This window comes from Melopsittacus undulatus, chromosome 9, assembly GCF_012275295.1.
Source record: "Melopsittacus undulatus isolate bMelUnd1 chromosome 9, bMelUnd1.mat.Z, whole genome shotgun sequence".
Classification (NCBI taxonomy): Eukaryota; Metazoa; Chordata; class Aves; order Psittaciformes; family Psittaculidae; genus Melopsittacus; species Melopsittacus undulatus.
Genome location: NC_047535.1, coordinates 26,980,459 through 26,997,744, shown reverse-complemented (window position 1 = coordinate 26,997,744; position 17,286 = coordinate 26,980,459). Strand labels below are relative to the sequence as shown.

The 17,286-nt window shown below is 41.5% G+C and overlaps 1 protein-coding gene across 1 annotated transcript in view; it reads left to right on the top strand.

Annotated features, from left to right (window-relative positions):
* The window catches only part of PTPRG (protein tyrosine phosphatase receptor type G), a 405,849-nt gene extending 397,827 nt beyond the window's left edge, over nt 1–8,022 (top strand). The window contains exons 29-30 of the mRNA XM_034065923.1: nt 1,959–2,094; nt 2,834–8,022. Coding sequence (XP_033921814.1) covers nt 1,959–2,094; nt 2,834–2,980 — 283 coding nt within the window. The 3' untranslated portion in view covers nt 2,981–8,022. The remainder of the gene's footprint in view (nt 1–1,958; nt 2,095–2,833) is intronic.
* Nucleotides 8,023–17,286: the final 9,264 nt, after the last annotated feature.

Genomic DNA, 17,286 nt, shown 5'->3' with positions numbered 1-17,286 from the left:
GGGTGTTGCTGCTGCAACAGGTTTTTTCCTGACTCTTGCAAACGGTGCCTTGGGCTGCAAGTAGTTTTTTCTCCCACCACCTCCTGCCTTGCTAATGCACGGTATAAGCTCTGTTGCCTTTTGCCAGCACTGATTAATTCCAGGCTAGTTTTAATATTCATGCTTTGGGTAGTCTGAGGTTTTGCTACTCTTGCAGTATTTAAGATTATGTTTTACAGAATTAGAACCATTATTGATTTGGGCATTTCATGCTAGACACCAAAAAAACATAAATCAAAATCACATTCCCAACAATGCTGAGTCATTCTTTCTGTAAATTGCTTTTTTTTTTTATTTGTTGTATTCAATGATTTTATTTTTAAGCCTAACACATAATGTGGATTCTGCTTTTCATTGGAGTCTAAGCAAATGTAGCTGAAAATGAAAATTTCCCTTTACTACATGCAGCAACTCTATCACATAATCCGCTAATAATTACAACTGCAGATTAATTCCAAATATATGAATTCGCAGACACGAACTCCATGTGGTATTTAGGAAGTATATGGTGGGATGAACTTAATAACAACATTTCAAAGAAGTTCAGATATTCCAACTCAAGACAGATGTCAAGATTTTTAAATATAACTGCCCATATGTAAGCAAATAGATTTGCTGAATAATTTTCTGTGAGAAAAGCCTTCAGATTGTTGAGAGCTGGAGCTTATCAACCCAAATAAAAATGAGGCTGTTGCACGATCAGAGGCATTTAAGTTGTGTCTCATCAGGCACATATACTGGCCACTTTGTCCACTCTCCCTGTATGATAAATCGCAGCCAGCTATATGGTTCTGCTGCTTATCCTATAGGCTTTTCATCAAATATAGCAGATCTGTTGTCATCTGATTTGTTTCCCATTTCTAAGCAAATTCAGTTTGCAAAAATCATGTGAAGTTAAGTCAGCATATGTCTTGGTTTCCACAGGAATGCTGTAAAAGCTCCTACTGGTGATCTTACTATACAAGATGGCATTGCGGCACTTGCTGATTATCTAAGTTCTCATGTACAGCTAACTCTCCAAACAGTTTACAGAGCAAGTCAGCACCCATGTCCCCTTTTACAGGTGGGACATTCAGACATAGACTTGCTCAAAGTTGCAGAGCAGACCCATCACACAGCCAGGATTCGATCTCCTGAGTACTGGGAGAGCAGAGGAGAGCTGAGGCTCCTCAGAAGCAGTTATGTTGCTTAGGATCTTTTCTGCCTGCAGCTGCACATATGGTTGAAGCATACCCACAGATACAGCAGCAGTAAGGTTTCTACCTGACCAGTATCTCAAGGACACAGTGAGTTGTGCTCCTGATGCATAACCATTGCTCAGGTTCTTACCAAATGACAGCACAGCTAAACTCTTCAGAATCAATAATGTCTCTTGGGTGCCCAGCTCAGGGATGTTGTCTTTGCCAGTGAATCAGACCTAAGGAACACTTTGAGATGTGCCCCATTTACTTGTGAGCACCTCATATCCATGTTAGCTTTGTGTAATTGTCAGATGTGGAGGAAAAGGCAAAGTCTCATTTCTTTCTAATCATTTCTGTTTTGCTTGAGCTCCCACTAATGAATTTAAAATACACTCAACTATAATGCAGATGCTTTCAGGACATGTGGCATGTGAGAACTGATTTCAGTGTTATAGTCTCCAATATTATAGGCTGGGTATTTTTAAATTGCTCACATTCTTCTGCTGATACACTTCTTTGTATTGAATACTGCAGATATGCTGAGATGACTGGTGTACCATCAAATTTCTCTCCTATAAATTAAAATTGCTAAGAATCAGCTAGTATAAAACAAGCATTTAATAGAGACAAAGATGAACTACAGTAATCGCATAAGACTGTATCAACATTTTCATGGCTCTGTGTTAATGCCCCCGGTCTGTTTCTGAGTAACTTAATTCCTTCGGTGTGGTTTTTCAGGTATGGAGCTGTGTCAGCAGGAACGCTATGTGCCCTTACCACTCTGTCCCAGCAACTGGAGAACGAAAATGCTGTCGATGTGTTCCAGGTGGCAAAGATGATAAATCTTATGCGGCCTGGAGTATTTACAGACATTGTAAGTCTTTAAATGGAATGTAAATGGCTAGTTTACAAGGTTTTCATCTGTGACCAAAAAGCATGAACTAAAACACACACTGTGTATGCTATCAAGCCCTACAGCTTCTACTACCAAGCAGAATTTGCATTTGAGCTTTTTATTTTGTAAGTTGTTTTCTATGACCCTGAAGCCCACACTGTAAGTCTCTGATTTGCAGTTAAGCTTATTTCTCATACAGTTAGGGGGCTGCTGTACAGGCAGCCCTAGCAGAGAAAGACCTTTCAGCTTTTCATCATGCCCCTGCCAGCCCTGTAAGTTAAGCTGTGGTATTTAAACAATCTGAAGGGATGCAGCAGAGCAGCTAGGACTGTGGGGAGATGATAAAGCTTCAACACTGGTTCTCTTCAGCAGCACCCTTGCCTCAGTGTGCATGGCTCTGTGGTACCAGGGAACAACCTGGGGCTGGGCCTCTGGTCTCAGGTATTGTCCTAGCCTCCTGTAGTGTTTAATACCAGAAATTATATTAAATAATTATATAAGAAATTATATTATTTACCAGAAATAATATAATCTACCCAAAACTGGACTTTTGGGTTGACAAGGTTAAACTAGATTAACAGAGGTGATTGCTCTCTAAGTCTTTTTCTTTGCTACATGTATGCTTCTGGTAATGAATATCCATGACCTTCCCTGGAAATGCCACATTTAAATGCCATTTGTATACGTGTGCTTAAATAACTTGTTCTTTCTTTTCCAGGAACAGTACCAGTTTCTTTATAAGGCAATGCTTAGCTTGGTCAGCACTAAGGAAAATGGAAATGGTCCCATGACACTGGACAAAAATGGTGCTGTGATGGCCAGTGACGAATCTGATCCCGCAGAAAGCATGGAGTCTCTTGTCTAATTGGAAACCTGAAAAGGCACTTAATTTGTAGAACTTCTGAAGACTGAGTGAACTTTTTTGAGGCCTTTTTTGCCAGACTCTAGGTTATACAATAACCCAATTACTTTTTTACACTGATAAAAGTTTTGATATTTATTTTTTGCCATTTTATGTCTTAATGGTATCCTACTGAGCATTTGCACCTCTGTTTATTTCACGCAGTGAAACACAATTTTATCTAGTTTGCACTATATGATCAGTGTTACTGCCTATAATATTCTAATCCAAGACAAGCCCTGATGTGACATTCCATGACAGCAAGCATACGCTTTTTTTCTGTTTCATTTAAATGCAGTGAAGTTTTGCTAACAACAGTGACCCTTGAATCTTAAATCTTGAATGCTAGGCCAGATGGATTCTTTCTACAACAGATACTGAACCCTTCGTATCGTATTTATTCCTTTAATGATCATGTCACAGTTTTGGTATTCTGCATTCCAGTGGAGCGGATGAGCAGTGTTCATCCTACAGAAGTTGACAGGTGATGATTAGCTGCAGTGAAGGTGTAGTAGCCTTGTGGAGCTGAAACAATTATTTCTCTATTGTTTCAAATTGCTGGTTTGTCCACTTTACAGGCCTAACACTTGCTTCACATGGAGTATATAAATTACCTACAATATAATTATAAATTAGATGCAATTCATATATGGGACGCAGTGACAGGTTTTGATTTTACAATTTCAGAGCTTACCCATGTATTCAGAAATACATCAGTTTTAGCTTTTTAACCAGCCCTGTGATGGGAAAGTGTTTTGGTTTTATTTTCATCAGAGCCAATCCAGTGAGAAACCTACTCCAACCCCCAACACCCAGTCAGACCTGTTTTCAGCTATATTGAAGGTAGCAATATTTTACAGTACTAAGCTATTCAATATTTTAAACACATTAATTTCCTTACTATTTCTTGACTATGACCTCACACCTAATGGTATGTTACATGATGACAGGCGTTTCTTAATTTCATAACTGTTAGATGCCATTTTTACAGGTGTGTAATTTTCATACTTTAGTGCTAAAACATAAAGTACTGATCCATATTTACTGGTGAAGCAAACTAATAAAAAACAACTACCTATAAAGTTACATTCTCCCTCTTTTTTTTTGCCAGACTAATTCTTCAGCACAAACCAAGCTTATTGTGTTATCCCTCCCACACCAATGAAGTGGTTTCCCCAGATTCCATAAATAATTGAATTATTGTTTGGAGCATTTAAGTATACATCCTCACTGGCTCCCTTTTGCTGTGTATTTGGTCACAGTTCAGCAAGGTCCATCCCTGTTTAACAGGATTAAGTAAGCACATACTTAATTCTCCTGAAAATTAAAGCTAATGGTGTCCTTTGTCGTTTGGCTGAGTAGGGAGGGGTGACTGAATTGGCCTTGAAAAGAAGGAACTATGTTGTTTCAACCATCCTGACATTTAGTATACAGCTAAAGGCACTATCCCTAATCTATGGCATTAGTTTCTTTACTTCTAAATTTCAACTGCATAAAACATGCATTGGAATTTTTCAGGACTTGTCAAAATGTTACAGCATGGTTTTTTCATTTAAATGTAAACCCATTAATTTCTGCCAGTCCAGCCTTGCTGAAATACTGCCATTGGGCAAGGCTCTATGCATTTTCACCCACAAGGAAGCTGAAAGTGAACTGCTTAATATTGAGAGCAGGTATTTTGGTTCAAAGCCTCCCAAGGTACAACCCTAATGTGGCCTCACTGAGAGCAGAAGAGCTGTGCCAGCTGATATGAGCTAACATCTGACCTTCTGTTTTTAATAATGGAAAGATTTCCTAGAATAGATACGTTTGATTAATACCAAAGTATTCCAGAAATCATCAGCAAGCTTTTTACACCATCACCTTTTACTTCTCAGTTTGAACCCCCCCTCCACACAAGCAATCCAAGTAACCGCTCATGCTGAACAGTGCAGTATAGCTGTGGTTTCAGTAAGGAAATCCCATGTCCAGCAACAGCTAAAAAATGTCTCAAAACAGTGCTTTGTAGATTGCATCCCCTTTGCACTGGGACAGCCCAGCCCCAAGGAGGGAATCAGTTAACGTCTGGTAGAAGTTAAGGCTGGCTCTCTGGTCACTACCTCCCAGTAATGAGAATGGTTGAAGTAAGTTTCCATGTACTGCTGCTGCAAGGTGTTGTTGAGTGATCTGTTGGCCAGGGTGCATCAGGGTAAGAGGCTGGGGACCCCCTTTTGTGCCCCCAGCAGTGATCCTGGACCCAGGCAATTCCAGTTGGTTGCACAAAGGAACTCGGATGAGTTGAATCAGTTCAGTCTGAAGTATTTAAGTTCCCATTGAGGTGTAGGAAGAAGTTAAGAATTCAAACCCTGACAAGAGGGAAGTGACACAAAGATTACAGCAGGCATCAAGAGGGTTGGATTTGCTCAGTACTTTCAGCTGATTACTTTTCATTTCAGTGGCATGATGGAAGATAACTGGTTCATGACGCACTGCCTGAATATCCTTGGTTCAATCCCTTACCTTCTCGCAGCTTTCAAAAATCAATGTAAGAAGGTTGCGGGGGTTGAACTTTGGTAGATGCTTTGGAAATCCATGCACTTGCATTGGCATTTTCCCACACCTGAAATACTTGCTTGGAGTTTAATCTATGGGGAAGTAATGTTCTATGAGTTCTCCATGGATTTTTCTCTTAAGGGGGCTCAAGCTGTGTGTTCAGCGCTGTGCTGACAGTCAGGAAACCTATAGATGGTAGTGATGCATTAGGCTTGAAGTGTATGAAGCTAGGAATTGCTTGTGAAGGTCAGGATTAAGAGAGTGGAAAAGCCAAATCTATCCTACTGGAAGCAGGTGCATGGATTTGCATCCTTTCTATGGGACTCAGGAGTGTGTGTTCAGAGAGGTGCTTTCAGAGCTCTGGTGAGATGCTCTTGTGAGTGTGTGGCCAAAGTCCCACTCTACAGCCTTGCTGTTGCCACACCAACCCCTTTCACTACCTGCTTTAACCACTTGTTGGAATTCAGTCAGGATGGCTTTCAAGCATCACAACTTCCCAGCCTGCAAATTAAGAGAACCGAGTATATCCCGTCACTATGAAATGTGTTCCTCAGCACCAGCCTTGAGAAGTAAGGACATAAAGGACTGAAGTGTACATCCATATGTGTGTCTACATTTAGAAATACTATATCTCCGTGTCTTGCACATGTACTGCACCTGTAGAACATGTGAAAGACAGAAGATTTCTATGCATTGAGCCCATAAGAGCAGCCAAGCTTTCCAAGAGGGAATGCTTGGAAAGCTGCTGTGTCATCTGAGCATCTAAAATGGGTGAGTCTGAGCTGAATGCCCCTATACTACAGACACAGGGTGTGGGTAGGAGGAAGGTCTGGGAGAGCTGATTCCTCTGCAGGACCAAAATGTAAAGAATGTTCATTTTAAACAGCGTTTGTCCTTAGTATTTCACAGTGTCTGTTTCCAATATGAATATAGGAACAGGAAAACACAAAAATCCTAAACCCTAAAGCTAATTCTGTGTGACTGTTGCTGTGATGTGAGTCTGTTCTAGGTTAGTGGAATCATTTACAGGATCTGCAAAACTTCCATTGTTTTTCCAGTTTCTGACTGCTTGAATTGCTTGAACCCTGAGTGATGTATTGGAACATTAGGAGAAGAATCTTTATGACACAGCACAACTGCCTTCTTACCAATCTTTTTGGTTTTAAGCTGATGTATTTTATTTAAAAGCTAAAAAAACACAGATATTGATTCTACCAAAGATACGTAACTACTAATTCTCAGCAAAACAAAAACAAGTTAATTTCAAAATGAAGAAATGAAATGTAGTTGTCTTAAAAGATTTAGCAGTCTTTCTCAAATCCATGTCCTTGGACATCAGATCTTGTGTTCTGAAGTTTATGTTCAAACGGTGCCAGTGAATTTTTATGTGAAGGGAAAATGCCTATTTGTTAACCCACTGCATTGCTTTGCTTCTTTTCTTTTTTGCCACAGACATAATTCCACTCTTACTGTTACCCTTTGCTCTTCTTCTCTTTGTTGCCATTCTAACAATGTGAACCACATTGGCTTTACTTATCAGAGGAGAAGGAATGCAAACATAAAGAAAGAAGGAACTGTAACGAAGAGATTTGGCCTCTACTTTGTCTTAGCTGTTTAAAGTGTTTTTAGTGTTTTTGTTAACTCTTTGAAAAAGGAAGCGTTTTCTACAGAGGATAATTAATTTCAAGCAAAATGTCTTGAGTTTTACGAATAAAACGTCTCCAAAAGAGGAGACGAGTCAATTTTATACAAGGTCACAACTCTCCAACATTTGGGGTAGTGACTCTTTGTGTTGTGTTTAGGACATTTGAAACTAGTGAGCAGCCATTGTTTCTAAAGACCGAAGCATTCACGTGTACTCCTCATTTCTTTTCTCCTTCATTTTTAAAAGAGCAAAGTCATTAAAACTGTAAATATTTTGTTGCTTGGATATAAGCATCTTCTGGGAACTTTGTATCTATGGTATATAATCATAGAATTTTATATTTTCATATAAAGCTAATTTTTTTCTAGTTTCACCTCCTCCCTAGTTCTGTGGTGGTTATGTGAATACATACCTTCTGTGTACCCAGGTAGTGAGACACCATCAGCACACTCCAAACAAGGTTTCCACACATGTCATTCCTTTGGGGCAGTGATTGTGACAAGTTGGGGTTTAGTTTTATTTTGATTCCATTGTCAGTGTGTGCAATAGGAATTAGACTTTAGCCAGTCACTGGATACGTTTGTCTCATTGATCCATTCAGAAGAAACAAAAGCAAATGTGGTGTTTGGTTTGGGGACAGGGTGGGAGGGAGTGTTCTGAGGGAGATTTTTTGGTTCGTTCTGGTTTGGTTTTTGTTTGGGGGTTTTTTGTAACTTGAAGAATCTTCTTTTTTTTGTTATGTTAAACTATATCAAATCATTCTATTATAGTGTTATTTAATATGTAAATTGTATTGCTATACATAAAATAAAGTATGGTTTTTGATGTATTTACAGACTTCTTCCTTATTTGCATCAGATACACACACAGAACAGATGCACCAGTCAGTATTTCATGGTCCCAGGCATGCAGGAAGAATGATGAGATCCAAGGCCTGCTTTAATTAGATCTCAAATCTCCAAGCTGTACTCAGCTGGGAGCTGTCTCTCAGTCACATACAGTGGAGATAACTCTCCCTTTCTAATTGTCTCTAGCTATTAGTGAGCTGCCAGTAACCCCCTTCCCTCTCCACCACTGGTCCTGCCCAGGCTGTTGTGACCCATCAGAATGCCTTTTGGAAGGGAGACTTGTCTCCACTCAGATGGGACCTCAGAGCTTCATTGACGGGTGCTTTTGGTGTGCCTTCCCTGAGAGCTGACTGGTTTATCAGCAGATGTCTGCCTGGAGGAACAGGGGCTTCCACCTGATTTATTGCGATAACCTGCATCTACTCACTGCTCGACCAACCCCAGAGTACACAAAGCAGAAGTACTCATCCCCATCTTGGGCTGGGAGGGAGGGACAGATGTTCCAGATCCTAGAGAGAAGCCAGTAAATACTCCCCATGGAGCACATTAGTGGCTGTACCTCCCTGGTACATACAGTGGCTGCACCTGAGCCAAGGCAGACACTGAAATGGGCACACATTACACCATCAATACGATGTTTTGCAACAAAACCTCAACAGCTCCACACACTGATTCCCGTGCTGATGCTGTGCTGAGTGTGTTACTGCTGCTGTTCTTGTGGGAAAACTGCTTGGGTTGGTTATGCTCTCATCCAGGTCTGCTGCCAGCACGCAGCCTCCAGAGCAGTACCTGCACATGTACAAACAGCAATAATGGGAACTGCTCGTTGACATAAAAATTGCTGTTAAAATCAATAAACTCTATGCCACCTTTTGTGTTGCTGCTATGGATCTATATAGTCCACATCCTGGTTGACTGGGAGAAGACGAAGCCTGGGACACTAGATGGGGACTGGCAAGTGTGACATGGCAGTGCTGGCAGCACAGCCTGACTCCTGCAAAGCCCCTGACTTCGCAGCATGCTTCCCACAGCCCTTGTTTCAGGTCACTGCCTTGTGTTGCATCCCAGAATAGCCCAAAACTATCCCAACTGCCTCATTGCTCAGGAAGTGTATGTGGGAGGGCAGGGAGCTGCTTCCCTGCCTGCCACTCATGTCCTAAGCAATGCTACAGCAGCAAGAGCAGCCCAGTGTCCTCTGCATGGCTTTCAGAAAAGGCTCCTCTACCCAGCTTGGCTGCCCTACCTCTATAAAGATGACAGCCCCTACACACACAGGTAGGTGGGTACATAGCGCTTCATTAACAACAGTAGGGGAAAAGAGCTGCTTAAATACCACTTGTCCAGGAAGTGCCTGAGGGATGGAGCTGATGGGAAGCAGAACATGTGTCACCACCACCTGCTGCAAAAAGAAGACAGAACAGAAACCTGGCAGGTCTCACCCAGAACCAGGTAAGGAAACCTCCCCCTGGCCTATTCACAGAGGGTTGAAAATTGTCTCTTTTGGGACAGGAAAAAAAGTGTGGCCCCACTGAAGACAGGCAGGAGGAAATCCTCTGTGAAAAGGATGAACTGGGACATTGCCTAGTGAAACAGTGGAGAGACAGCCTGGGAGATGCAGGAATGCAGCAGTCTGCGGTCTGTCTCCTGGTATTTGGAACACTTCTCCTGAAGAAAGGTTGTAATCCTGTTCCTAAATCATTGGCAGCTATGACAAGAAGTAGAGCTGGAGCAGCCACAAGGAAGACAGCAGCTAGGCAGTGGGAACATCACCTGGGATAGCGATGCAACAAAAGACCAGATTTCTCTGTAGCTATAGAAATCAGGACATCTCAAGGCAGCCCCTTAAATGCCCTTGGATTCTGTGCTTATGCTGGGGTTTTGGCCAGGCTGAGATCTACATCCAGTGGAAACAGAGAGTAAGCAGTTCATTAATACTTTGGCAACAAAGAGATGATTTACCAGCACTTCCCACTACTAACAATATGCCTGAAGTAGTTGGTGGTATCAGGAGATCCCAAGTTCTTCTGTAATAAATAGCTAAAGAGTTTAGCCTTTAAGGCTTGCAGAGGCTGCTACAGCCATGCCAAGCAGGAACAAATAACAGCAGCATTTGTACTAAATGGATTCAAATGCCAGAAGATGTGCAACATACAAACTGATTCTGATCAATGGGTTGGTCCCATTCCTATTCTTTGGCCACTTCAAGCTCCACAAAGTACTTCAAGCACCGATGTGTCACCCCCACCATCTGGCAGCTGCCTTATTGATCATTCATGGTTTCTGTTTCCCCTCTGCTGCCAATCAATGTTTCTGATGTCTCTCTGACTTTGTAATGCTTTAAGAGGCAGCACTGCACAAAGCAGTCTCTTCCTGATACTGTGTTCAATTAATCTGACAGTCACTGGGCTCGCTTTTCTTTCCTGAAGTTTTTATCTTCCTTATGTCTTCAAATCCTTGTTTTGGAGTCGATGCCGGCTCTGCTGGCGCTTGATGTTCTGGGTTTGAATTGTGAATAGATTCTGCATTTCAGTTCCATGTCTCTTATGAGAGCAGTTTCCAATACTTCACCCTGTCTATGTCTGGCTCATAATGTCTGTCACTCCCAAATTCAATCTCTGTTGGTCATATGTCTGATATCACAGGATATTCTTACACAATATCTAATCATAAATACTTCATTCCTTTATCTAAGAAGCTGCTGAAAGAGAGTTTCTGAGTCAACATGAGAAGAAAGACAGAAGGTATGTGTGTTTTGTCTTGGAAAGATAGTGCTGCTGGCTGGAAGCCCAAGGCTTGATAGAAGGGAATGTGGCACAACCATCCATTAGCTGTTTTGCTGGGGTTTTATGATCTAAAATGATGCCCATTCTGAAAGATGAGGCCTAGCAGGTTCTGAGTACACAGGCTCCTATGTAATGTAGCTGTTGTTCTGCACTGTTTAGGGTCTGCGGGTTCATCAGGGCATGATACTGGCAGCCAGGTGCAATCAGAGCACTGAAGTTCTTCCTACACATTAATCTGGCTTAGAAGATCCACAGACCATGCATTGCCCCACTGCCTGCCCCATCTCCATGTGCAGATAGCAGCTCCACTAATACTTAGATGAAAAGAGCAGCCTGGCCAGCCCATTTCCTATTGATTTACACTAACTTCATGCTGGGTCATCGGTAGGCTGCACATGGGACACAGATGGAGACTTGACAGTCTGTTGGAGTAAGCAGTCAGCATGTCCCACAGTGTTCAGCATGTTCTCATCCATCAGTTGATGTGCTGCCTTTTAGTGAGGCAGCAAATGCTGGTGACGATGACAATTGCCATGAAGGAGGGAGAACTCTATTTCAAATGATACCCATTTGGTCTACGGCACGGGATGTTCTGTAGTTCAGCATCAGATCTCTGAGATGCTGCATGCTCCCCTATAAGAGGAGAGAAGGCTGCAATCCTCTTCAGCTCCTGGCTGAGAAGGAAAAGCAAGGGGAGAGCTGACGAGCTTGATTGCAGGAGAAAATGAGATCTTAAGCCTTCCCTCAGCCAACGCATGGGAGGAAAATTATGATCTCTTACAAAGAGCCTGGCTGTTTTCTCTCTGCAAAGAAGTTCCTATGTGGTGTACAAGAGGCATGGAAAAGGGGGTGTCCTGCATGTACCAGATAAATGAGCAATTTCCCGTAACAAGGTGCTTATCAGGTTCCATCAGCAGACAATCACAAAGAATAGAAGGCCATAGAAAAACAATAAATTGAGGCTTTCATTACATGCAGCCTGATGGGCCCATCAGCACCACACAGCTTCACCCTCCAGGGATTGTTCCCAGCTGGCTCCAATGTTACCTTTAACTGTATTGTCTCAGTGTCAGAACTGCTGGATGAACTCTGAGCCCATCGGATGAACACTTTGGTTCTAAGTTGTAATTTTAATTTAAAACATCATTTAATGTCATTTAAATCAAACATCGGTTTATCTGTGACTGTGAATTCACTGTGACTGTGACCAAAACAAGCTGTCGGCTATAGTAGCTGTAATATAGCAAACCATATAAAGGCAGCTGCCAAAGTAAAAGGGTTAAGCTTGGGTGACACGGTTTAGTGTGAGGTGTCTCTGCCCATGGCAGGGGGGTTGGAACTTGATCTTAAGGTCCTTTCCAACCCTAACTATTCTATGATTCTATAAGCTATTTAAAACTTAAACTAGGTAAGGAAAATTTTGCAACTAAAATATAATTTCCTTAGTTTTGCTTTATACACCATTGAGGGGGAATCACAAAAGCTCTTAAAAGTTCAGTAACTCAGGTTATGAAAGACTCTGCCTTCTGAGTTTTAGCGCTTGAAATAAGCTTCCTTATTACCTAAATCCAATTTTCTAGATAGCCTCTTACAGAGCCTGTTAGACATACGTTATGCCTTTTCCTCAAAGTCTCCTGGTGACCTGTAAATTGATTGCAGCCTGTGAAATTGGCCATAAGTAAATCTTTGCTCTTCTTTTTTTCCCCCATCTTCTTTTTCTGAAACAAAAAGGATGCAGGTGGCTTGTCTACTCTCAGGCTATAGATCCTCTATGCACTTGAGAAATGCTATCGATTAGCTCCTAGCAGTGATGTACCTCCTGAAATCTGTAGCAGTAGGCTCTTATATTATGAAGCTAAAATACTGCTTTCATTGATATTGCAATATGTAACTAAGCCCTTGAATTCTTCTCAACCTTTGTTTTTTTGTCATCACAAGTACATTTGCAATAGGCAGGGGTTATTCATCTGATAGGTTTACACAACTCATAGTAATCTGCTGTGTAATGTTAATGTCATTATTTGTGTTTACCATTTACATGTGTTAGAAGATGCTTTGTTGCATCATATGGTGCTATGGCACAACAGCCCTGTGCCATAGCCAGCTCTCCTGTCATTACATCCTTGTAACATTCACCTAGCAAACAGGGAGAACACTTCATGAGTGTGTCAGGTAGAACAACTGATTCAAGTAACTGGGTCAGATAATCCTATCAAAACACAGTTTTCCCTATTTGCCAAGAATTCTGCTCCTGATTCCCCAGCCTAAGTCATGGGCTCACCAGCCAGGGCTCAGCACCTCCCAGTCCCCAGTGAAGATCAATGACTAGTTTCTGATTGATCTGCTTTAACAGGCTCTGAAACACATTGTTGTCCTGGTATCCACAGGAATTAGGAAGATTAGGTATGTAACTGCCAAAAAACACATTAAGCTGGAGTTTGTCATGTAAAAGATATGACAGAAAGAATAAACTCCAAAATGACAAGCAAAAAGAACACAGTGATATAATATAAATAGTATAAAGTTCTTCAAATTACACCAAGTTCACAAATAAGGGACATCAGTAGATTCCTACGACCTTCATCCCCACTTTATATGCCCTTATTTCTTTCTATTATCCCTGGTTTTATTCTTGTGCCACTACACGCACCTGGGAGGAAAACCATGTTCCACAATATGATAGAGCTAATGTGGGCAATGATCACAAAGTCACGGACACATGGTACAGACTGGTGACTCAGTCCAATGCACTCCTGATGGTTTCCAGTTTGTTCATGGAAATGCTTGGAGCAGCTGCATCCCCACAGACTTACTAACTGATGAGGAAAGTCCATTCTCTCACAAGTAGCATAAAGCCCCGTCACTTTGGGTGCTTTCACCAGGTATTTGTTATTAACAGGCACTTTACCACAGCCTCAGGAATGAATAGCCCTGAGCAGGGCTGGTGTCCTCACATCACTGCCAGGAGGACATCATGCCCAAATTTTTCAGCCTGAACCATCTTTCATCCCTTTTTTGCTCTCAGACAATAGAGTGGTCTGTTCCCAAAATAGAGACCAAAGTCCCATTATGTTACTTCCTTCTCATTATGTCCAAAGAGCATGTTCCAGAAAGGTAATATTAGCTTTGGCAATTGGTTTTTTTGCCTTTGAAGCTCTTATTCCACATTCTGCCTGCACTTACAGAGACTTCAATCTTTATTGATTTTCCTGTGCCACTTCTCAGCATACTTCCTAGACAGCATGATGCGTTAACTTTCCATATAATGAATATTCCTGTTTGGTTCCATATTCTGAAATACACACATCTCTGAATGAGATCTCAACACTCTGCATTGCTGATTTCCAGCTGCATGCCATGGCCCTCGTTTTTCATAGGCTGGGAACACCAAAAGAGCCCTCTAGGCCCAGAGATTCTGCTTTTAACACAATCACTGTTGTATTGGGGCAAGGAGAGCCTTCCTATTTTTCAGTCTAGTTCCAACAATAAAGTTATTAAAGCTATTTCCCACCTTGCAAGAAAACTGCCTGATGATGATATTGTTCGTTCCTTTTAAACTAATTTTATTTCAATATGATACATTTGCAGTCATCATAATCCTATTGTGGTGCGTTATTCCCAGTATAATCACTGAAAATGCTACTGCTTAGGGGGAAGGGGTTTGCTCTGGCTTTCATGGGCTTGGGGTTTTTTTCTGTTTAATTTTATCTACTGCTGGAATATCAGAAGATCAGCCAATTTCTTCACTGTAATCCCTCCTATCCATTCCCTTGTTGCTTCAGTTTCCGGTGATGGACAGAAGGTACTTTGGCAAAGTGATGTGAAGAAAGATCTACAGTTCCTCTGCTAAAGGTACCCTGCATCCACACAGCTAAGTGTGTGTCCCAGTCACAGTGAAAAGCAAGTAGCATCCTTCCTAGCAGTTCAGGTTCTCACAGGAGATGAGAATATATATATAGATGTTAAGTTATAGAGTCAGCTCCTTCACACTGGGTATGGAAAACTGTGGCACTAAACCCATGACATTCCCAGGGTCCTCTACAGCACTGGAGACATCACTGTCTTCCTAAACTGAATGGCAGCAGAACCTCCAAACAACAGAATTCCAGGTATTTTATTTTAATATTAACTTCTTGCTGAATTTCTAAAATTTGCTTTTAGCTTGTCTAAAACAGGGTGACGGATGGTTTCACACCATGTCATTACAACTATTATAGCTCACATGAGAGCACAAAAACACTATTTGGAGTCCCAGACTTAAGGCCATTTAGACAGGAATGAACTTCAGGAGAGTGGAATTTTAGCCTTCCTGCAATTATGACTTCTTGTGTTAAGCAGAAAAAAAAACAGTCTTTCTCAGATACCCGGGTGAACTGAGGTCCAAGTTGGATATGAGGTAATTAGTGACCAGATACAGGGGGCCATCGCCCTGCTTGGATATCCAGCTCTGTGTCTGCAGTTAGGGGCTATGATCTGATAGATATGGAATAGTCATTGCAGGGTTGGGAGACTTCCAGAGGACATCATTTCACCTACCACAACTTTCTTGCACAGCTGTTTTATGTACTGTAACAAACTGTTCCTTCATTAAGCCATTACTTCCCAGCTCAAAACCAGAGCTTCCTAAAAATATACAGTAGAAGAAAGATGAATTTATCTCTTCTCACACGTAACATCTAGCTGACACATTTCCCATTTACAGAAGAATCTTGTCTTGAAGGATAAGCAAGTGCTGAAAGACAAAATAGTAATACAGAAGTGATCTCCTATTATATGCCCATTACTGTCATGTTTTGTATTAAACTTCCTTTTATAAGAGTAAGAATTAATAGATATTTTCACAAACAGGTCTCAATTCTTAAAGGTGATTACAGAGGTCAGTAGGTTGATTATTACTGCAAAAAAGCATTATCTGTTGATGAGAACAATCCATGTTATTCTTATCTGTTAGGTGCTCATATTATCTATTAATAATTTATAAACTAACCTCATTATAAGGTTGTAATACATACTGTGACAGATTCCAGCACAGGCAGTGTTCAAGCACTAAGTTTTTCTGTGCAGCTAACCCCGGCTTCATTTATGTGTTAGATTTTATCATACACTCTTGTTATTCTGGAGGGCTCCACTTCTTCCTAGGATGTGGTTATCAATAATCCATATATTGCATTTGCCCATGTGGCAACTGATGCCTGTAGCAGAGGCTTACCTCTTGCTGTCTTGCTGGGAATAAGACCATGAGTCTGCTAACAGCCTTCAGAGTAAGCAGAACTCTACACAATTTTGTGGGTCAGGGGCCACCTCTGCTCTCCATCTTTGAGCTGGTACCTTCAATCCAATTTTCACTGGAGTTCTCTCTAGAACCTCAAGACACAGCTTCATCAGCACACTAAACTGTGTTTCTCATCCCTGTCAGCCATGCTCTCAATAGATGTATTTCACTAAAATGGCTACAATATCAAGTACTAAACCTACAAGCATAAGCACTTGCTGTAAAACGGCTGGAGAAATTGCCAAAGAAGGGCTGGGAGTGGTTCTTTTCCTGACTTGTATGTACAGAAGATGGAAAGCTCAGGGGAAAAGAAGTGGTTTATGGTCAACTCTAATTTTTCACAACAGTTACCTTCAGTGCTATCCAAATAGCAAGCCAACATCTATTTTACAAATTCCTTTGTACTTGAATGGCTTTTGCCAGCTCTCCCTCACAAGGTGGCACACAAACACTGACAACTGTGAGCACCTCACCACAGTGTCTGACTTGGTGAAAACTAATAGCAAAGCTGGAAGGAGTAGGTTGTTCACACAAAGAGCAGCGTCAGGAAAAGAGCAGCAGAGCCATTCACTGTGCATGCTTGCTTGTTAAAATTCAGCTTTTTGATTGCATGACAGCACACCTTTCCTTGGAGCCCCTTCAGACAAGAGATGCTCACAGGACATCCAGGATGAGCAGCTGGTCTGGGCAGATTCTCAAGGCAAAAATCTGGGCTTAACTGAATCCACTGGCAAAGTTCATTTTGACTTTAGTGGAGCCAAGATTTTCCTGTCACCTTATCGCTAGAACTCTTGGCTTTCAGTATTACTGCGTATTTTCCTGGGAAGTTTTATGCATACCTAGTTCAGTCTTCTGACAAAGGTATTTATGAGGAATAGTAATTATTCTATTGTAGTAGTACCCTGGGACTTTAGCTGTGGACCCATGTGCATCATCAGCAGCAGCGTGTGGATGAATAACGGAGAGACAGGTTTGCTCTCTTTTTATGTATGGTGCTCTCTACCTTATCCTCAGGCATTTACGCAAAGGAGTTTAAACTGAGGAGTAAACATGAAGATGTGGATACAATCTCTGGTTCAGGATGTGCCTGTTCTCCAGACTGTCAGAGCCTGGTAAGAATTAATGTCTGTTGCTCTTTATCACCTTCCCCGGATATCCTCTACTGTATATTCTGTATGGATATTCCTACA